General features: G+C 45.6%; 1 protein-coding gene across 1 annotated transcript in view; it reads left to right on the forward strand.

Moving 5' to 3' along the window:
• The window catches only part of SEMA3E (semaphorin 3E), a 93,090-nt gene that overhangs the window by 38,214 nt on the left and 32,705 nt on the right, over positions 1–22,171 (forward strand). The window contains exons 2-4 of the mRNA XM_087722429.1: positions 12,511–12,671; positions 17,392–17,451; positions 18,389–18,508. Coding sequence (XP_087578555.1) covers positions 12,511–12,671; positions 17,392–17,451; positions 18,389–18,508 — 341 coding nt within the window. The remainder of the gene's footprint in view (positions 1–12,510; positions 12,672–17,391; positions 17,452–18,388; positions 18,509–22,171) is intronic.

Genomic DNA, 22,171 nt, shown 5'->3' on the forward strand with positions numbered 1-22,171 from the left:
AATGTGTCCTCTCTTGTACGTTGTTGCTCAAGGCAGTTTCAATGGCCAGACTCGGAGCAAGGACTGCAAAGTTTAGGCTGAGCTCTTCCGCCCCGTCCCAGTCTCACACCGAGGAAGGCTGGGGGAAGCAGGCAGCAGCGGCTGGACGGAGGCAGGGGATGGGGGTGGGGGGGTTCGGCTGAGAAAGGGAGCCCTGCTTACAATCCCTTCATTTCCCTGAGTCCCAGCCGCATCTCCTTCACCACATCGGTGAAGTTTTCCAAAGTCCAGTGGGCCCTTTTGTGCTCCTGGGGGACGGGAGAGCAAAGCGCGTTTGTGTTTTGGGTGGCTGGGAGGTGGGAGCAGAGCGCAGCAGCCGGAAGATCCCCGAGGGCTTCAGGGTGGCTGTGACCCAGACAGCGGATCCCAGCAGAAGCAGGGGGCAGCTCCTGAATAAGGTCGCTTCATTGTGGAAACTCTTTGAACGAAAGAGACTCTGGGTCTTTTCTCTGGTGCTGGAAAAGAGTTTTATGAGCAGTGTGGATGCCAGGGTCCCAATGCGTGCAATCCGGTAGGTAGGTAGGTGGGTAGGCAGGCAGACAGGCAGGCAGACAGACAGACAGATCTTTAAATCTGAGCTGAGGGACGCTGCCCTTTTGAGGACAGCCACGGCGAGGAACAGTCGGCCTCCTCCTGATAAATCGTGTTTTAGTGCAAAGGAGGGATAGTCCTGGACAGCAGGGAGGATCATGTCCAGGTGTTTACTCAGGCCAGGAGGGGAGCCTCATGAAGGCCGCCAAAAGGAGCGTTGGGCTGCCCCGTTTGTTTTTCTTCCTATCTTCCTATCCCGTCCAGTTAACGCTGACAAATGTTTTCTTAGTTCCCGGCTGTTTTGAGCCAGGGGATTGAACGGTGCCTGCATTTTTCCCACTCGAGGCAGGGAGCGGCTGGTGTTTACGTCTCCTCCCGAGGGCCGCGATGATCCTCCTCCTCGTGCTGGAGCGAGGATCCTCCTCCCAGGGCTGCAAGGGAGGCTTTTCCTACTCCGAGTTGAAGCACGAACACTGTGGAAGACGCAGGGCCTGTAATGGAAACCAAAGCCTGAAGCAGACAGCGGGGGTGGGGGGGATAATTATTAGCAGTCATGCAAACAAAAATATACCCAAGACGTTTTAAATGTGGCAACGTGAAAGAAAAGTAGAGGAAAGTTTACCCCGTGCTTAATTTCTAACCTATTATTTTCTTTTAAGCCAACCAAATACAGGATTCCACCATCAGGTCTTTGAAAAAAGGGATTATTTTTCAATGCATATGAATATTTAATTAGGTGCCTAATCAGCATTACTCATATTGATTATGGGCCAAAATTCAGAGATTGTAGCATTTATCTGAGTATTTGAAACTGGGCAGTAGTTGCCTGTAATGGTAGTTTATAGGAGTTGCCTATGTCTTTTTGCTCATAACAAAATGGCTCTTTCAAGAAGAGCCAAACTATATAAAACACTTCTCTTTCCTTTGCTCCATCCCATTCCTCCTCCTTTCCCTCCCTCCCTCCCTCCCTCCCTCCCTCCCTCCCTCTCTCTCTCTCCATCCTGATATTCCTAGTCTCCATCTCCAATGAGATTTGGTCCCCTCTGTATAGAACGCAACAGGCAAGGTAATAATATACTTCTTCAGTTCCAGCCTTAGGGATATTTTCATGAAAGATTCTGAACTTCATACGTTTATTTTAAAAAACCTGTTTATAGGATTTCTGCTGTCCTTGATGCACTTGATGTCTTGAGATAGTTTAGTGATCTCCTTACATCAAATATAAAAAGTCTTAATAAGCAACGTAAGTAAACACGTGGGTAGAAGAGAATATTTGCAGCTCAAAGTTAAACTATGAGGTCCTTGGTCTTTGCTGACCTTGGTGGTTTTGTTGCAGACGTTTCATTACCCAACTAGGCAACATCATCCATGCTGGTAGGGAGTGGGGTTTGCTTTCTGCCTACCAGTGGCTTTCCCCATCGGTGTCGGTGGAAGCGTTCTTGGTGGTTCCTTGATTGGGCTGCTGTGAGCTTGTTGATCTGAATTGGTAGTTCCTTGATTGGAGTATTGTTTGCTTCTTGATTATTGGTCTAGTGTTAATCTTGGTTTAATCTTTGCTTATCTGGGTGTTGATTGCTGGAGAGGAGGTTTTTTGGTCTTTTTGTTTCCTTTTCAGAGTTTGGATTGTCTCCTTTGAATGGTAGGTATAAACATGGAGATAAACAACATTCTTACTCTGAGGTCAGTTCACGTTATGTGAATCCTCTGTCTTATTCTTAATTTCTCCCTATTGCAGGGGGGGGAGATACCATATATATCCCCTTTTATACCAGAGATAATCAAAGAAAGGGGTCATATATATATATATGACCCCTTTCTTTGATTATCTCTGGTATAAAAGGGGAAAGAAGTTCCAATATCTAAAATCCATTTTGATTAGGCCAATTCAGTTAGAAGGTCATTTAGTCCTTTTTTTTCCAATATCGCCATGCAGACATCATAATTTATATTAAGTAACATAATAGGTCTATTTGGCTCTAGACAAGCCAAGTCATTTGTCTTTTTATAAATCAAAGAAATTAAGGCTTCCTTCTAGGAAGAAGGAATTACCGGATGTTGTTGAATCTCATTCATTATTTGAGTTAATGAGTTAAACAGTTTCCTGGAAGGTCAGTTTGTGTGTCCGATGTGTCCAGGATAGTTGCTCAATTGCAATTTTTGTTATCGCTCCTTTTATTTCTTCTTTAGTTGGTTTGTGAAGAGCTACCTTTTGTTAGTCTGTGAGTTTTTACAACTTCCTGTGCTCAGCATCAATTCAAAGATCCTGGTCCATCACTTTTGCCCTCCCAAATAATCTGCCATCAGGGCTGCTTTGGTTTTTACTCTTATCCAAGGGCTCTCAACAGGGTTCCCCTGCAGCAATGAGACATGCTGTGTCTTTTCTGTATTTACGTAGCCGTCATCTCTTGCCTTTCTGCCATGGCTCTTTCCAATCCAAGGCCCAACCGTCTGTGCTGCCGCCAAATTCCACTGCTGAGATTTCAAGTTCTCCTTGTGTGTTTCGCACTCTCAGCTTGTTGTTGACGGAGAAATATCTGACCTTGTGAGTGGCACTCCCTTGCTGGCCAATCACTCCTTAGTGCAACCTCAACCGTTACCTCCCTCCACCCTCTTCCTCCTTCCCTCCCAAACTAAATTTACCCAATTTAGCTTACATGAATTTCCTAGATTGGTCAATGTTGTATAGAATGAACATCATTTGAACTTTGTGAGCAGGGAGAGCTGATTTATACAACTCTACCACTTTGGCTACAAATGAAAATTAATTTGGGATATCACTTCACAGCGAGCTATGGAAGAATAATGGGAGAGTCCAAATTTATTAACCTCTGCATTATCTTTATTTAACTATATAATTTACTGAAGAAGAATATTACACAAGATTGAAATAATTGCAGACACTTAACAGAAAAATAGAAGAAATAAAAAGTATAAAAAATTAAAAAGTGAAGGACAGCAAAACACAAAGAGAGAGGAAGGAAGGAAGGAAGGAAGGAAGGAAGGAAGGAAGGAAGGAAGGAAGGAAGGAAGGAAGGAAGTATTTAAAGATTCCTCTTCCCCCTTATGATAATTGGTGCGTAAAGTTGGATATCCTCTGTTTACCAATTGTGCTGATGGGCCAGAAACTGAATTAGCTAATTTTCTACTTTTAAACTTTTCACTGAAGATGTTCAGGCCCATTGCCAAGTTCTGCTCAGTTACTCCTGGCATTAGAGGAGTTGGGGCCATATGGATAGTTTCAACTAGATCATTTTCTTCAGGGTTGCTTCCATTGGATTCTTTCTTATATTGTAGTATTATTTCTTTTCTTCTTGGTCTTTGATGATAAATCAGTACAACAGAGTCCGAATGAAGTCCTGGTTCTGAGGGTGAAGGTGGCTGAGATCCCGGGGTGTGAGAGATTGTTAAGGAGTATTTTGTCATCATGAACACATCCAACACCAGATGAATCTCTCTCTGCCTTGCCTGGGATTTTTGAAACTGATGGAGGAGAACTGATGGAAGGCGCAAAGATGTGGAGACGGAGGCCACCACCAAGATACAGACATAGGTCGACAGGCTGAACAATGGGCAGAAGTCAAATTTCATTGTGAACATGTGAATTTTGGTTTAAAAAAAAAATCAAGGGCATTAATATGGAACAGGGAAAATCTTACAGAGCAACAGGACACACAACAGCCACAACAATCCCGGTGTCTTGACCTATCGCAAGCTGACCAAGAGGCAACCGGGCAATGCACTAGACTAGAGCAATGGGGTCCTACCTGCCTCCGTGGAAGGGTCCAGATCAGAAGAAGCCATTTTTCTTCTTCTCTGCCCTGCAGTGCTCAGAAGAGAAGAGCTCAACTTCTTCCCAGAGGGGGGGGCAGAGGCCCTGCGTGCGCTTAGCCTGGAGAGGGGAGGGCTGTGGGCAGATACAATATTTGAAAGGCTGTGATGTAGAAGGAAAGGCATATTTTTTTCAGAGAAGAAACTTAAAATCACAATGAAGAACATTGGAATTGGACGTTTCCTAACACTAAGCATTGCTTAACAATTCATCAGACTAATGTAAGGCGGTCTTGGAGGAAAACTATTTATGTGGTTGCTAAGAGTTGAAAATGATTTTGATGGCACATTGTCATCACCATAAAATTACTTAAAATCGTAATACTTCAAATCATCTACTTTGATCTTATAGTTGTTTTGGTCTCCCGGATTATTTATTGCATATATGATTGATAGATAATTTTTACATTTTGTACATCCACAGAACATTCCCAAGAAGTAGCCTCTGTAGCCTCCACACATACAAAGTGCTTTGTAAAACCATAAATTAATTCATTTAAATTCACCCCAGCAAATAAAGTAAATATTTAATAGAAGTTACTTGTCACTAAGCTGCAGGGCTTAACTGAAATTTACCTCTAAATCTGGTATTTCAAGAAACATAAACAATATGGTTTCTGCTTATAGTAGAGAATGTGAATATATGCAATGAAACATCTGACATAGAGTCAGAATATGATAAAGAATTTGGACTAAGGAGAAAGGTTTAAAATGTTTTTTTCCCCAAAAATATATATCAGAATAACAGAGTTGGAAGGGATCTTGGAGACTTGTAGTCCAATCCTCTGCTCAAGAATTTCTGTTTTGAAAGTAATCTTTGAATTTTCCATAAATTGGAGTGTTACCAGTTTCTGTATATTTAATAGTTTCAACCACGGCATAAAAACCAATGCTGTACACAAAACTACACAAAACATACTTGGTAGTTACTGCAACTTCAAATCTATCACCCGATTGCTTTGCCTGCTAGAATTGATGGAGACAAATCCAAAGGCATCCATTCTGGGTATTTCAGAGTAGCAAGATATTATATGTATGTATGTATGTATGTATGTATGTATGTATGTATGTATGTATGTATGTATGTATGTATTTGACATAAAGAAAAGTATTTTCTCTCATTTTTCTTGTGGGAAACTGCATTTGCTTTGAATTTGTTTAAAAAAAGGCTTTAGTAATCGGATAGTAGGGGAACTTTACAATGAAAGGAGAAAAATAGTCAAATTCTATTTACTAATACAGAAGGAAGCAAAGCATTTTAGACATATTGATGGATATTTTTGAGCACTGGGCCCAGAGGTTAATTTAAGAGTGTTTGTCTATGCAGATAGACCTTGTTTAAAAGATGATGGAAAAGCAACAAGCATTGCCTGATGTGAGAGAGAATATTTTGAAAGTGGATTTAAGAATGACAAGCTAGGAGAATGACGTGCAAATATTGTTACCCAGTAAATGCAAAATGATGTGTCAATAATTAAAAGGAATTTACAAATAATAGACCAAGAGAGTGACTTGAATAATTTTCCTCTATTGGATTTACATAAGAGACTTGTTAACCATTTGAAGAATTTTGTGAGAAAGCACAAAGAAAAAAATGAAATCAACGTTTGGACCTTATTTGAAGGGACTAAAGGCCGAGATTGTTAAAAGTAAAAGCGAAAGGATAAAAAAGTAAGTATCTCCATCTCTCTTGAGGGGCTGATTTACCTGAATGCCCGGCTTCCAGGATTACCTGGTGTTTTTAGATCTAGCTTAGTGTGGGATGCTCATTGTTTCACAGCTGAAACTATAGTTGTGCCTGTCCATGTATTCTGGGACGAAGAGGTTTCCATGGTGCCTTTGGACATCCTGTTGGTGTTGGTGGATGCGCTCAGCTAAACCAGAACTGGCCGACGTCTGGGGCCCCCAGGTGGTGCCTGTGGGCTGGGCATTACAGCCTCGTATTTTGGTTGAAAGGCAGGTTCAGGTGACAGACAACGCCGTGCAAAGCTGAAGAGGGCAGAGGAAACCAACCTTACCAGTTTTGTCTGGTAAAAAGGTTTTTTGGGGGATCCCTCGTCTCTATTTCAACAGCTTTTCTATGAGATTCCCTCGAAGAGGATCTTAAAATTCCACGTGTTTAGCTGCCCAATATGGAGTGCAGCATTTTACAAAGCCACAATCTGCGGAAGATGCTAGTTGTATCAAAAATGAAGAAGACACACAGAACGCATCGGTGCACTGACCTGGAAAGTCATATACAGAGCACAGAGCGGCAAAGCAGAATTTCCAGCTTCTGGTTTAATTTCAGCTTTGGAAAGTGACAGAACATGCCTCACCTTGGTTGACCTCTGAAAAAGTAATAAACAGGCTCCAACCTTGTCAGTAGTTAGGTGGGAAGCAACTGCGGAATTGCCCAATTGGCTAAACCTACAAGCCAAACACAAGAAAGGGGGGAAATAGCCAGGCACATCTGTACGGTTGCCCAGAAAACTTCATAAACGATGGTCACCAGGACCACAGCTGGAGAGAGAGACTATTCTCCTTGCTTAGATGGTTGTTCTGCAGTCTCACTGCAGATATATCCTTAGATTCCACTTTCCTAGCTGCAAGAGGACATAACCGTATATAGCTGTAGTCAGATAACCTCACCGTTGGAGACATTCTTCAGAGTTGTAATTTTCATGCCTTTTTCCAGCAATCCTTACTTAAGTTAAATTACAAGGTGATCTTATATTTTGAGAACGTTTAGGTGGTTCCACAACTGAGTCATCCTTAGCGATTCTATTATTAGAGTTGAGACCGAAGACATCTCCATCTCCGCAAAGGCCGCTGACACCCAGGAAGCCCAACCTGGTGGTTTTTGGGAAAGCCCCAAATGCAGCTCTCTTTCTTTTACTTCCCAACAGGGGCGAAGCAAACGTTTCAATAAAGGGAGCCTGGAACGGAAGCTTCCCTTCCTCGTGAAGTTGGCTCCACAGGGAAACTGCTCTCCTCCATCCTCCTCTTCCTCCTGCCTGCCTGCCTGCCTGCAAGTAAACAGAAGCTTTCAGAGGAAGGGAAAATGGCAGCAATCGAAGTCTCGGATCTCTCTCCTTCCTGGCAGGCCTCAAATGTTGCAGGAATAAAGCCACTAAAAGTCGTTACAGTTAAATACTAAGTGGTTACATATTTCGTATGTTTGGTCAGTGGAGGAGGCTGCCTCCCATGTCTCTCTTGCTTCTGATCTGTTATTAAATAAGAACAAGTCGCTTCCTTTCCGTATCTGCCGTGTGGGGTAATCTTGCTGCCTATAGAATACAGACCCTCCTTTGAACCTCTATGAAATTGAACCAACTTACCTTAAGGAAACAATAATTTCCAGCAAGTGATCAAAGTCTGCATCCAGACCAGTGGCGTTGTCTTCTGTGTTTCACATGCTTTTGGCCACACGGGGCAGAGAGGCAAGGATGCCAGTCTAGCCAGCTTTAAGTGGCATTTGGTTGCTCCTTTGGTGCCTGAGATTCCAGCAGCCGTTCTCCAAGCCTCCCAGACATGCCTAACCCGTCCATTAAGTTTAGGCACTTGCTCCGAACCATTTCAATGAATAAATATCTCAGTTCTCAATAAGACACATTCTGATTTCATTAGCACTCCTGAGAAGATGCAAACCGCATGAGAGCATGTCTTAAATCAGACAATAAAGCCACAAACTCTTTCATTTTAAGGCACAGTAGAGCATTAAAGAAAAAATTGGGGGAGGGGGGGAGGGGGCTGTGGACCTGGTACTGTCCTGTAACAGACGGGTAAACTCTGATGGCCCTTCGCCCACATCAGGGCAGATGTTCGTTCTTAATACCAACCAGGATACTCAAGATTGTAGGAGTCGCATTTTAAGGGATTAAAATAAGGGGTACAAATCTCAGATTCCTCGTGGTTAAGAGAAGGAGGCTAAATCTGAGGTTTCCTTGGCATCTGTTAAGATACCTGGCACTGCGTGATTCTCTACAAATACGTGTCTCTACCTGGCCATGACTTGGGAATTTTGACCCAGTCACATCACCTTCATCCTGCTCTTCTTTATAAAAAGGCAGGCGGAAAATAGACCCGTCTAACCCTTTTAATAATGGGCTTCTCATTCTTAAAATGGAGCAATAGAGACATTGGTCTCATGGCCATTATTCCTACCAGCCCCAGTGGGGCATCGGCCTTTAAAAACAAGAACGTCTTTTCAAAAGATTCTCGGTAAGGGATGTTTTCAGAATATGCCATAGGCCACCTGTGAAGGTCTCTCTGTAAGTCATATTGGTCCCCTGTTATTTCTGCACCAGGGTGCTACCCACGATAGCAGCTTAAGTCCTTTTTCATAAGGAAAAGATAGTTACCATCTAGCAGCTGGATTATTCAAAGCATTTTGAGCATCGGGCAGTCAAAAGGGCAACTGTTTTTCTTCCTTTAAAAAATGCAATCTTTGCTTAGCTTAATCTCGTGGTGGTAGCACTCATTCTCACATCTCTGCTTATAGTTACCAGGATTGTGCCATGCATCGGATTTAAAGTGGCAAATGTGTTTCTGGGTAAAACTGGGTACTCGTTTAACAAGGATGATCTACATCTCTGTAAAGCAGCTGCAATTTTTCCCAGGAATGTGCAGCTGCAATGAAATCCTGGGAAAATATGACAATTGACAATTAAAGAAAGATTGCAAAAACAATGTACAAAGAACAAATGGGTCCTACGATGTGCAGCTCCTTTATGCACCCTGGGGAAAATGACAATTAAATTTTAATGGACTTTGGCAACAGGAGATTATTCTTTGGATGCAACTACAATTCCTGCTAATAATCTGCAGAATGTTTGCATATCCAAAAGAAAGAAAGAAACTGTAATTTATGCCAACTGTTAAATTTTTGTTGGCTGTTTGAGATAAGAAACATGACCTTATCTATCACAAGTCAATACATTCCTGTATTTTGGAATAAGTGATATTTTTGTGGTGGTTACATCAATTGAAATCTCAGTCCGTGTCTGGTTTTTTTCTACAGATTACATAAGTCAAAAATTATTTTTTCTGCACGAAAGGCTGACCTTGGTTTGACAAGGTAAAAAGATAAAGATGCCCTTGAGTCAGGCTTGATTTCTGGTACACACGCACACACACACACGCACACACACACACGGAGACACTCCCCAGTCCAAATAATAACCAAGCCCACACCTGCTTGGCTTGCCAGTCCAGACAAAGTCAGATGCTTGCAAAGAAATGACATTTTCACTCCTGATTTATGTGTTGTTTCTTTTTTATCCACTCTGGATTCAGTTTTTCAAAGTTGCTCTGCATTCGCCCTCCCACGTCTTGGGCTCCCTGCAGAGTGTATCCTTTGGGCTCCCTCAGTCCCACCCAGAACCTCCCTTCTGAAAGAAGAAGGAGGAGCTTTGCTTGCTTGTCAAAATGCTGTGGAAAGGACGCCCCTCGGTCTCAGCTAGCAATAAGCATTTTCTGACTAAATCCTGACTGAATAAATCGTTTTCCCCAAGGATTTGTCTGCCTGCATAAGACTGAACTGCATTTTATGAACCACGTTTTTCCTAAAATTTAGTAAAATGCATAATGTGAGCTTTTACTACAATTGTATTTGATGTTCATTATATGTTCATTATATTATTGGCAAATAGTGGGAATGTTGTCCTTTTATGTATATATTACAGAAAGCCAGTCTGGTTAAGGCATCAGGTTAGAAACCAAGAGGCGTTGAATTCTAGTCCTGCTTTAGGGGTGAAATCAGCTGGGTCACCTTGGGCCGGTCACTTGTTTCGCTCAACCCCAAGGAAGAAGAGGCAGTGACAAAATCTTGCCAAGAAAACTCAGGGACTTTGTCCAGGCAGGCTCTGAGGATTTCACATGGCTAAATGGAAGCAGAAGAAGAAAAAAATAATATTACAGTACCAGGTTTCCTTTTCCCCACATGTCGATATTTATTTCATACAGCTAAATGTCCAGACGAAATAGATTTGACGATGGATGGATGTGGAGGTGTCAGTGAGCTCTCGGCTATTTTCAGAGGGTTAGGGGCGCGTTGTGCAGTCATGAAACAGAGCGACAAAAGATTAATGGTTCTGAAATAAAAGACTTTTTCTGCACATAAATTAGATACACAATGAACGCGTATAGTATGTTGTATGCCGAGTAAAAACTGGGGATGGCAAAGTTGGTATTCCGTTAAAAAATGCCTGTACGCTCCAGGTGCCAATATTCCAGAAGGCGGAAATGCCCTTCAGGATCCAAAAAGTATTTCAGACGTATCTTCTTATCAGGAGTAGGTTTTCTGGATCTAGTGATGCAGAAAATGCCGAATGTTTTGCAATGCAGAGATTCCTGGAATCGTGAAACCAATTTGAGCGTCAACTCTAAACTGTTCCTCCTTGCCGGAATAGCTATGAAAGCCTCCTCTGTCTCTGCCTGATGCCATCCAGCCCAGCAGTTTCCTGGGCAATTAGTCCCCTTGCCAAAATGTTCTGACATTTAACCAGAAATTCCCTTCCCAACTACATCCATTATTCCCCCCCCCCCTTGCTCTGGAATAAGAGAGAAGAGGGTTTCTGTGTCCCCGAACTCGGAGATGACCAATTCCATCCACCTTGTTCCCTCCTGGGACTTCTACTTCTTGACCCCCTGATTTCTTCCCTGGTGTTATAAGAGGGAAGCAGTGATACAAGAAGAAGGTGGCACAGGATGATGCCAGGTTCATACGTTGAGGTACCCCAAACTAAGTACAATTCTGGTTTTAAAATCAAGAGGCTTTCAATGGTAGTTTTAAAATCAAAAGGTTGTAATTGATCATGGCAGAGCCAGGACAATCTGGCGAATGTTAAATCAGTTGTAAGTAATTGTTTTATTGACATGGATAAAATGAGATTTCGTTGCAATGACGCTTTAGAGATTAGAGTATTTCCCAAATCTTGTTTCCTTGCCCCCCCCCTCCTTTTTCTACCTGTTTATTTCTTTGGTAATAATATTCATTTTTAAAAGATTGTTAATTCCTTTTTTTTGTTCACTCCTCCATTAGGCATTTTAAAAATCCTAATAAATTATATTCCTTGGCAGTGTGAGAGGGGGAGGGGCCCGCAGCGCCCAGCCGCAGCTTTAAAACTTGCACGGGGGACTTGCGCCGCTTGGAGAACCCTTTTCAATGGAAGCCGGTGGCGGCACTGCTCCGCTAGAGGAGTAAAGAAGCTCAGGGCAATGGGGAAAGGGGGCTGGCCCTGCCAAACCTCGCCCTCCATCCCCCGGGAGTCAGGGTCTGAGAAAGCCGGAACGCCCTCCCCAATGACGCTCACCCATCAGCTAGTCTCCCCCCCCTCTGTATCTCTATCTCTTTGTGTGAATCTCTGTATCTCCCTCCCTCCCTCTCTCTCTCTCTCTCCCTCCCTCCCCCCCCCTCTCTCCCTCTTTCTCTTCTCTCTCTCTCTCTTGGAAAGCCGAGGCTGGACCAACCCAGCAAGCTCTCCTTGGGGCTCCTCACGACTCCTTTTCTTTCTTTCTTGGCAACTTTTTGGAAATCCAGGCTGGCTAAGGAAGGAGTGGGAGCCTTTGGGTGACCATCCTCCTCCTCCTCCTCCTCTTGCAACCACAGCTGGCCAGAGAGAGACAGAGGAAGACAGAGAGATACAGAGAGGGGGGGAGATAGAAGGGGGGGGAGAGAGAGACACACACACACAGAGGGAGAGGGGGAGAGAGAGACATGGACACAAAGAGATACAGAGAGGGGGAGAGGGGGAGAGACAGATACAGAGGGGGAAGAGAAATACACAGAGAGATACAGAGAGAGAGGGGGGAGAAAGAGACAGACAGAGGGGGGAGAGGGGAAAAGAGAGAGAGATGTCAAAAGGGTTTTGTGGTTCTGGGTGTTTTTTAACAACGGTTCTCTGCCTTAATGACCAGCCGGGTAGGCGTGGCTAGAGTGTCATGTGACTGGGTGGGAGTGAGTGGTGTCGAGTTGGCCACGCCCACTCGGGTTTTGTGGCCCCCCCCCTGTGTTCTTTTCCGTGGGAAATGGGTCCAAATGGCTCTTGGGGTGTCTGAGGTTGCAGGGGGCTGCAGAGCCTTCCAAGAGCCCCCCCAGTGTTCGTAACGCCCCGTCTGGTTCTGTTTCAGAGCTGTGGGATATGAACCGGACGTCGGTCTTTCATAGTCCGTCTGGATCGCTTGGCCTTCATGTGATGCTAGTGGACGAGTATCAAGATCGGCTCTTTATTGGAGGAAAAAACCTGATCTATTCCCTCAGCTTAGACCGAGTCAGTGAAAATTACAGAGAGGTACAGTACAATTTACCTATCCTACGCAAACCGAGGACCGGAGGAGGCTTTGAAGCGGGAGGAAAGGGGGGGAGGGGGTGGGTTTCCGAGTGCTCAGAGGCGGCCTGTAAGGAGCCACGCCCTCGAGAGCGTTGGCTGAGTGGGGCCATTCCAAAATACTCATTTCATGGAGGCCCCTTACCCCCTGGCAGGTAGCTTTTCCCCTGAATTCCACTGTAGTTGAAAGAGGGGTGGCTGTTTTATCTTTTGTCTTTGGCATCATCTTGCTTGGCCTCCTCCATGGGCCCATTGTTGTGAGAGACAAGAGGGCCACTCCCTTCTGCAGAGCGGATCCCCACGTGCCAAGAGTCAAAGGCCCTTCTGCCCCAAACCAGGTACAGATAGGGGGCAGAGGTGGCCTAAGTTCAGCTGCTTCGGAGGCAGCGCTTTACCCCATGGATTAGCCAACTAATTATTACTAAACTGAAGCTAGTTTACTAATTTGCATTGTGAATTGTTTAAAATTCCCAGTTTTTTCCATTTCCTATTAAAAAGTATGAAAGGCTTTAAAGAAAGATCTTTAACAGGTTTGCAGGAGACGTGGCTTCGAGATCAATGGGCAGCTGCAGCTGTAAACACTCGAATAAATAAATGAGATACAAAATCAATTTGCACACGGAGTTCACTTTGGTGGTGCCACTCAGCAGGACCTCAGTGTAATATTGAAGAAATGGGGAATAGTACAAAATCCTCCGAAATCCCACCTGGCCCGAGGGGCTCAGCCACTCAGTGGCACCTGGAAACAGGGAAGGTCACCGGGCTTCCCAAACTGCCGCCGACCCCTTTGATCTCCGTTGCAGCCCCGAAGAGAGAGAGCCCGAGGACAGCAGCCGTTGCAAGCGGTTTCCACCGAGTGGAATTGGAGTGAACTAAATAAGCAGGGGATGCATTAAATATTGTGGGATTAATCATGCTTAGTCTAGTTAATTGAATTAATAACGGTTAACTGATGGGAATGGGATGGGACAGAGCAGACGGAGGGGGAATTAAATGCATCAGAAATAATCATACCAAACCTATTTCATTAATGGAATGAGAGCAGGAGGAAGGGAGGGAGGGAGGAAGCACAGAGGGGAAACGGGCGCACGAGAACTTGCCTCATTAATGGGTCCTGATAAGGTTCAATTTGTTTGTTCAATGTGTTTTCTTTAGAACCTGCAGGCCTTTCCCCCTTTTCTGCTCCAATCCTGCCTCTTTTGTGCGGCTTGGGAATCCACACAAACACCGCTTGTGAATTGCCTGCTTCACTATCACCCAGCTCTGTTCTATGTGGCCTCAGATTTCCCTACTGGATCATTTTTAGTTATTTGTATCCCACCTTTATTATTTTATAAGTAATAAATAATATTCAGGACAGTGAACATATCCAACACATCTTCCTCCTATTTTCCACACAACGACAGCTCTGTGAGGTGGGCTGGGCTGAGAGAGAGTGACTGGCCCAAAGTGGCCCAGCTGGCTTTCACGGTGAAGGCGGGACTAGAACTCACCAGCTCCTAGTGGTTGGCCCAAAGTCCCCAGCTGTTTTTTTCATTCCTAAAGTGGGATTTGAACTCACCATCTCCCACTTTGTAGCCTTCACCACTAGACCAAACTGGCTGTCCTCATAAGATGGGAGAGTTGGAAAGGAGTTGGACATCATTTGGCACAAAATCCGCAGCCTCTCCGGTAGAGAACCTGCCTCCCCCCCCAAGGTCCCCGGTTCCGCTGCTGAACAGCTTTAACCACTAGGCCAGCGTTCCTGATCCTTCTCCTTGGAGCAATGGAGCAATTCAGTTCTGTCCCATCATCTACCTGACCGCTACCCTGTGTCCACGCAGTCTTTCCTTCCGTTAGCTAAAGAGACCTCTGTCTTCCTGGGCCAAGAATTAAAAGTTCCCTTCTGAAGTCTTCACCACCGGCCTTAATCTCAGGGTCGCCCAGCAGGAGTGTTGGGAGTCCAGGAAAAACAAACTGTCCGAGGTTCCATGCAGACAAATCCAAGATCCGGGAATCAGAGCGGAGACTCACACCAGGCCAACAGTCTGCCAGAGGATAAGGAGGAAGGCGGGCCCAAGGGTGGAGAGTGGGTTGCCCACCCGAGGTTGCCTCCCAAGCCCTTGGTTTGTAACCCTGACTCCAGCATGCCGGTTCCCACGGAGGAGCCTCCTTGCTCATACATTTCTCTTCATGCAGAGGCTGCGGTGGGATTTTCTCCTCGGGCTCTGCATCGTCTTCTGCAAGGGGGGACTTTTCATCCTCCAGGAAGCCCTCTGACCTCCCCTTGCCAGTATCTGAGAGCCCCTTGGATCCTCAGGACACAACCCCCCCCCCCGCCCCCCGTCCTGTGGTGTGACTCCTGACAACCACAACCTCCAGCTAAGTGTACCAAGAAAGATGCCCTCACGTATTTTGCCTTCATTATCACCCCAGTTCCTCTCCCTGGACCAGCCCCGTTTCCTAATATCCTTGTTCTAACGCAGCCCTCGGAATCAGAGACCATATTCTATTCCGATCAAAAGAAGACTAGGCAGGGATGATGCCTTGTCTTGATTCTGACAGCCCAGCTCTCTCGATCTCAAGCCCAGGACTGTCCCCGGGGGGGGGGGGGGGGGTTTGCTTGACCTTCTGTTGCATGAGGTTCAGGTTGTGGCCTGAAAGGAAACTCGCTCCGTCCCCTTCCACCTCTGGCCCAGCCAGCAGACCAGCCAGCTCCCCTTGTTTCAACATACGTATATCAAATCATACATTATTTATCTTCCTTTGTTCACTTCAAAATATAAACTATGGTGGATGCCACACAATTACTCATGAAATTTAGAAAGTACTTCAGACTGATTCTGTAAACTGTTATGATTGACAGCTAGCCAAAAGGTTTCTATCCTGGCAAGTACTCAATACCAAGGCATGGATGTAGTCATTCTGAGTCATTTTCAAGAGTTAGTATGTCTTGCAGGGGAAATCATTGGGGGGGGGGGACATTTATAATCAATTAGTTTCTGGCTTTATATGTAGTACGAACTCATCTTGCATTCTCTATGTGGAAAATATTTAGCAATTAAGCACCAGCAATCAAGAAAAAGCACTGCTTTATGGGAGAACTGTAAATTTATTTTTGGGCCGTCTGTATATTTGTGCAAAAGAAAGTTAGCCAAGTAACTTTCTTCAAGTAGAAGATGAATTTATCCTCGATAAAATACATTTGTTGGCTCAATATTTTGCTGGTGAGTTTGCAAGATATTTAACTCCATACTCTTTGGCAAAGAGAAAGTGAAGATTGGTGAATCTAGAATATGTGTCAGGCAGGACTATGAATAGATTGGTCTGATTCCCATCAGTAAAATAAAATCATGCACGTAGATAGGGTTATTTATATCTATATATATATTTTTCAAAACGTTTGCATATCACGAAAGCAATACACATCCAAATACATTTACATCAGATGCCTACCATAACAATACAAAATGATATTTTTTGCCCATCCCATGCCAAACCTCTGGAGGCGGGAATCTGGAGAAGATACTTCCAGATGTTCTCCATAAAATCAACACACACACACACACACACATTTCCAAGAAGAGCTGAGAAAACTGATTTTGTCACAACTGAAACTGATTAATTTAGCCCTGTGAACCTGGATTAAGATTTTCAGATTTTTAGAACACTCTGATGGGACATATAATTTGGCACTATTTTTCCTCTGTTAATATTTTGTATTTATTTTTTGTCTGTTCGTTCAGATTCTTCTTTGCTCAGTTTATTAGCAGATCCTACAAGAGTTCATTGGCTCCCGTTGCACTTAGAGTGCACTTCACTGTATGAAGGGGAAGCTGCCGTATTCCCTCCCCTGCTTGCTGTATGCTCATTGGTTGAGTATCCAGGTGCAGAATTAGATAAATGCCCAAATGTACATTAATAATACTTATTCCTCTCAGCCATCCACCTAAAGAACATACATCCATGTAATATTTATTCCTCTAAGCCAAACCATGAGTGAGCTGGGAGACCATATAAATTGCGTAGATGGGAGCGGGGGGGGGGGGAGAATGGGAGAGAGACTAGATTGGATGGATGGATAATAGGAGTGATTAAATATTGCTTCTACTACATAGATATTTTTGTCATCCCATACTTGAGTCAAATGCTAGTTTCCAATGTTAGTTCTTGATCATCAAAAGAAACCCACCAACTGGGCTCATGTAACAAAGCAGAATTTTGCTGCTTAGTTGTGGCAACGTGGAGATGGTGCAGAAACCGAAGGCCGAACTCTGCCACTGGGCAAGGGGGCATCTTGAATGATGAAATGAAAGGGAGGAGGGACTCCTGTTCTTCCCAGGGCAGCATAATCAAGCATTCCGGTGGGTATTATGAATGGATTTACGTTTAGCGGCATTTATAACAAAGAAGAGAGGTTTGCTCCTTCATGACGCAAAGTGCTCCATGCAGGGAAGAAGGATGGTTTGGTGCATAATTTTGCCTTATTAATCCGTCCAACATTCCACTGCAGTTGTCTAGAGCAGGGTGCTTATTTTTAACCTTAGCGAGTTTAAGATCTGCAGACTTCAACTCCAGCCCTTGCCAGTAACGCCAATAGCAATAACAACCCTTCGAAGTAGGAGAAGCCTTCTGAAAAGCAAGCATTGCATAAGCTGCATTTGATGAGAAACCAGCTTCTAAACGGAGCCCCGTTTTCTTGCAGATTCACTGGCCCAGCAGCTCCCAGCAGGTGGAAGAATGCACCATCAAAGGGAGATCTACGGTTTGTGTTCTCTTTGGATTTTTGCCTGCTAATTAGAGTCCAACCTTTCAGCCACCTGCCCAGCCTCTGAGGCTGGGAAAGAGCTTCTGTCCGAGGTGGGGCGGAAGAGCCAGATCTCCTTTCAGCTGAAGGTTTGGGTTATTTAACTGCTAAAAACAACATAGGGAAACGGCAGAGATTCGTCCCTAGAAAACTTAACAAATGGGGTAATTGTGAATGTCCATTTGGGTCCTTTGCTCCCATCTCTGCATCGGTGATCTTGCACCAAGCGTCCGATAGAGATGCTGGCTCTCCTTCCTTTGGTACCTATTCCCTACTCCACCCACCCACCCCCCGTGAGACTCAGGGAAGGGATCCAGCTCCCCTTTCTCCATTGGCTGAGGGGTCACGAACAGACAATGACCTCCCACGGCTGAGGGTGGATTTCCGTCAGGGATTCCCCTTCAGCACCTGGATTGCTACAGCAACACATTGCTTTGTATCCCTTCTCTCCCCCCCTTGTAATCTCCTGAAGAAGAGAGAAGCCGGATTGACAGCAGAGGGATTAAAAACAGGCAGAACAGCCTGGAATCGGTTCCTCTTCTTGACTAGCCAGCTCCAGATTACTCCGGAAGCCCCAGACCAGATCCATGAATCGCGTCCCTCAGCCAGCCAACTGAGGGACAGCAGCTGCCCTCCGCCTGTCTTGGGAGAGTTGCAAAGGGGTCTTGAAGACCCTCAAACCAGGCCAATATTGTCCCGGCAGTGGAGCAGTGTTGGCACTGACTCCTGCAGTTCTGCTGTTTGCCCCCGAGGGCTTTTAACGCAGGTTTTGACTCCGACTGGCATCGTGCCTTTCTATAAGCTTGGCCCAAACTGAAAACTTCACGGTATCACTGGAATAGAATTGCTTTAAAATACACCCGTTTTACCTGGGTGTCTTTACTTCCCTCTGTAGGAGGAATGTGCAAATCACATCTGTGCTTTACACCGATACAACCGAACACACCTGCTGGCCTGTGGAACGGGAGCCTTCGACCCCGTCTGCGCCTTCGTCAGAGCCGGCCATCAGTCGGAGGTAAGGGATGCCCCCGGGAAACAGGTCTGTCTGTCTCTCTCTCTCTCACACACACACACACAGACACCGTGGGACCGTGTGTGGGGGATCTGTTTCCCTGCGGGATGGAAAACGTGGAAGGGATCCCCACTCAGCCAAGTGTCTCAGAAAGACAGACCGATTCCTGCAGGCTGGGTGTTTATGTCTGGGAAGAAAGCCCCACAGGGAAAGGTTTGGGTGGGGAGAGGTGGGGTGGGGCCTGAAATGTCAGAAAAGTTGAAGAAAACCGATGGAGACCCCTGCTCTGCTTCAGTCGGAGGATATTAGATTTGTCTTGGCGTCCTTTACGTTTGGAAAGGCCGTTTCCTGCCACTGCCGTATTGCTGAATGGTTTCTATTCTGAGCCAGTTTTCACTGTGGTGCCTCCTGTTTTGCCATCCAACGGAAGAAAATTTTATTTATGGTTGCATTTTTTTTTCCTTGCGAGGGGGAAATGGAACCAGCCAGATGCATCATTCAAGAGTGTCCTGGTGCTTAATTAAGAAAAAACAAAAATGTGAACGCCGTTTGACTTACTGTAGGTCTCGACAGTCATCTGATCATTATTACTGCTTACAAAAATAACCTGTGCAATAATTGTATAGGTCTCTATTTATTACGAGATCACATATGGCGTATGGCTCAGAGCGAGACTGATATGGTTCTCATTTTAATGTAGCCTTCTCTAACTCATATCTACAAAGTAATACATGGATTGGACTGCGATTCCCCTTCAGTTTCCACATTTTTCTTTAGGTGTGTCTTCTACAAAAGCTATTTATGATGCCTCGAAGCTAGCTGAGTTAAAATGCTTGCTAAATCCCTAACATTTATCCCGTGTGAGGACTGTCCCTCCCCTGCTTTCCAAACTGCCCTTCTAACCAGGGATTCCTTAGTTACCAACCACAGTGAATTCTACATGATTTGATTGTGTTATCACACTTTTCCTGATAATAAGCTAGAAGAAACAGATTTGGGGAAAGCATAACCAGAATTAGTTGGCATCCATGTTAAATTGCGCGCGAGAGACTAGGATTAACCCGCAACTAATTTTCCTTAGCCACAACTGCCAATGCAAAAAAGAGCCTAATTCATGAATAATGTCTCTGTGAAATATTTTGAAAAGGATCTTTTATTTCTTAAGGTTTTGGAAAAACTCCTAGTTGCTTGGAGCGCAATCCAGGGGTGATATTTAAATTAATGTAGAAATGCTTCGTGTGGATCATGTATTTTTGTCAGCAGTTATTCCGTGGTTTGAAAGCCCGGTCTGAATTGGAGACATAATTGTAAAAATGCCATTTATGTTTATGCCTGCACCCTTAATCTGAATACATCTTATTCCCAGGTTATGGACGCATGCTTACTCTTAAGTAAACTGTGAGAATGCCTTGCCACTCTAAGGCTGCCCTTGGCTCCTAGTTGTAGGTGGTCAGCAGTGATAAAGGCTTGTGTAGGTAAAACCCTGCACTCGCTCGTGCGGGGCAAAATTAAAGAAACGGTTCCATGGGTTAGCATTACGGGACTAATCCCTCAGGCAATCCAAGATAAACGTTACAGGTCCAAATCCTTGGGGGGGGGTCAAACGTGCGTGTCTGGGTATTAAAAGCTAAGAGAAAGCCGTCTTCGACTCAACCCCTGTGGGCAGCTGGGCAGTTTTCTTAGAACAGTGATGCAGAAATTGTCCCCCGTGATTCTTCCACTTTCCATCTCGTCTCTTTCCTTGAGATGCCACTGAAGCTTTGACCAGGCCTGACCTTCGCCATTTCAAAGGCCCCGGAAGGCCTGCCAGGTGCTGCCCTCTGCTTCTCAGATCAGATGAATAAGTCAACACACAGAGAAGTATAGTGCAATTATCTCATGTCCAGATACATTTTGCTATTCTTCGGAATACGTTTTGCTTCTATAAAATTCCTGGTTTGCCAACTGGAACTTCCAGGTGTATTCGGCGCAGTTATTCTCCGAGTAAAACTCCCTGGTAACGAGACACGCCTGCTTAATGGCGCTCGATGTCACCCACACTCTTTGTAACGTCACACCATGCCGCACCTCAGACATTGTGGCCCAGCAGTGCGGTGGCTCCTAATTCGAAGGAATCCTGGACTGGGAACCGTGGGGAGCAGCTGGGAACCGTGGGGAGCAGGGGTGAAGCTGTCCAGGATCCTTATTTTGTAGGGAAGAAAAACATGAAGACACCCAGATAATAACCCTGGCTATATAATCAAATTAATGAGCGTGTGAGAACAAATTTGAGTGGGAAGAACTGAGGCGGTGGCTGATCCCAGCCGAACAGAAGGATGGGCTGACGGTGGGACGAAGGTTGGAGGTCCAGCATTGGTCCCGCCTTCCTGCCTTCCTGCCTGTCTGTGTGAGCTGATACACTGGGAGCGCCAGATGTCTCCACTGTGCCTGGACGTACCGTATTTCTTCAGCTCTTCCCTTCTTGTTGTGCTTGGGCTTTGGCCTCAGGTGAGGCTCCTTAGGAGGAGACGGGTAGAGAAGAGGCTGGCGTCTTGCCCTGCTATCCTTCGGCTGATCCAGGGACTCTGCTCGCTTTGCCCAGCCGGAGGGCCTTGGCCTTCAGGGCGAAAGCGGGCAGGGCTTCCCCTCTGGCGGCCGTTTCCTGCAGTGCTCTCTTGCCCCTGTGCTCAGTCAAGGCCAGGCCCAAAGCCAGTCAGGTCATTTGGGGGTGGGGGGGGGACCCGGAGACCCCCTCCATGAAAGGGACTAACCTGCAAGTCCTCTTCCTCCCTGGTATCCCGAGGGGCTGCCTGAGACTCTCGTAGGGGATGATGGGCTGGAGAGAGAGCCAGATGACCTTCTGACCAAACACCTTCAGGGACCGTCTGTGTGTGTGGGGGTTGCTGCTCCTCGCCTGCCTTAACGCTCCAGCTAAGGAAGAAGCAGGGCCGGTGAGGGCCAGAATCTTCCCCAGGCCAGGAGCAGAGCGGACAGTTTCTGGGTGGGGACGGTGTGGTTAAAGGCCACCCTAGTCCTTCGGCCGAGGGGCCTTTAGACACCGGGCATCTTCTCAGTCCTTTCCACAGGATGATGGCAGATTTCCCCGGCTTCCTCAGGGGAACCGTGCAGTCAACTGATAACAGCTGTTGGAGGACCCATCTGTGTACTATGGGATGTCAGCGCCACATGTGCATATGTGTGTATATAGAAAGGGAAATAAAACTGACAAGGTGGAAAGCTCCATATTAATTGTCCCCCTAAGCCGTGTTGTTCCTCACTCGTTCCATCTGACGAAGAAAGGAGACGCAGATAGATGAACATGGCCGTATTAATAAGACATCTGTCACCTGTTGGGTGAGTCGTCAGCTGTAGGAATTGAGAAATGGGGTTTCCCTCCTAGAAGGGTGCAAAGCGATGGCACAGATCCATCAGCTGAGCATGGGAACGAAGGGTGGAGCCAGCCAGGGGCACCTGCCGCCTGAGGAGAGTTTCCTGAAGGAGGAGGAGGAGGAGGAGCAGAGGAGAAATACTTGGCTTGCTCCCTTTTCACGAAAGGGAGCAAAAGGGGCCCAGAAAACGGCCTCCAGGTAAATGAGCGTCAGATTGGGATCGTTGCCTCTTCCCTGCTAGGAGGAAAAAGCTACCGGAGGAGAAAGCGCAAGGCAAGACTCCCAGGCGTCGTCCCAT

The sequence above is a fragment of the Thamnophis sirtalis genome, unplaced genomic scaffold, assembly GCF_051295495.1.
Source record: "Thamnophis sirtalis isolate CommonGarterSnake01/CBP01778 unplaced genomic scaffold, rThaSir2_p1.2 scaffold_9, whole genome shotgun sequence".
NCBI classification, from domain to species: domain Eukaryota; kingdom Metazoa; phylum Chordata; class Lepidosauria; order Squamata; family Natricidae; genus Thamnophis; species Thamnophis sirtalis.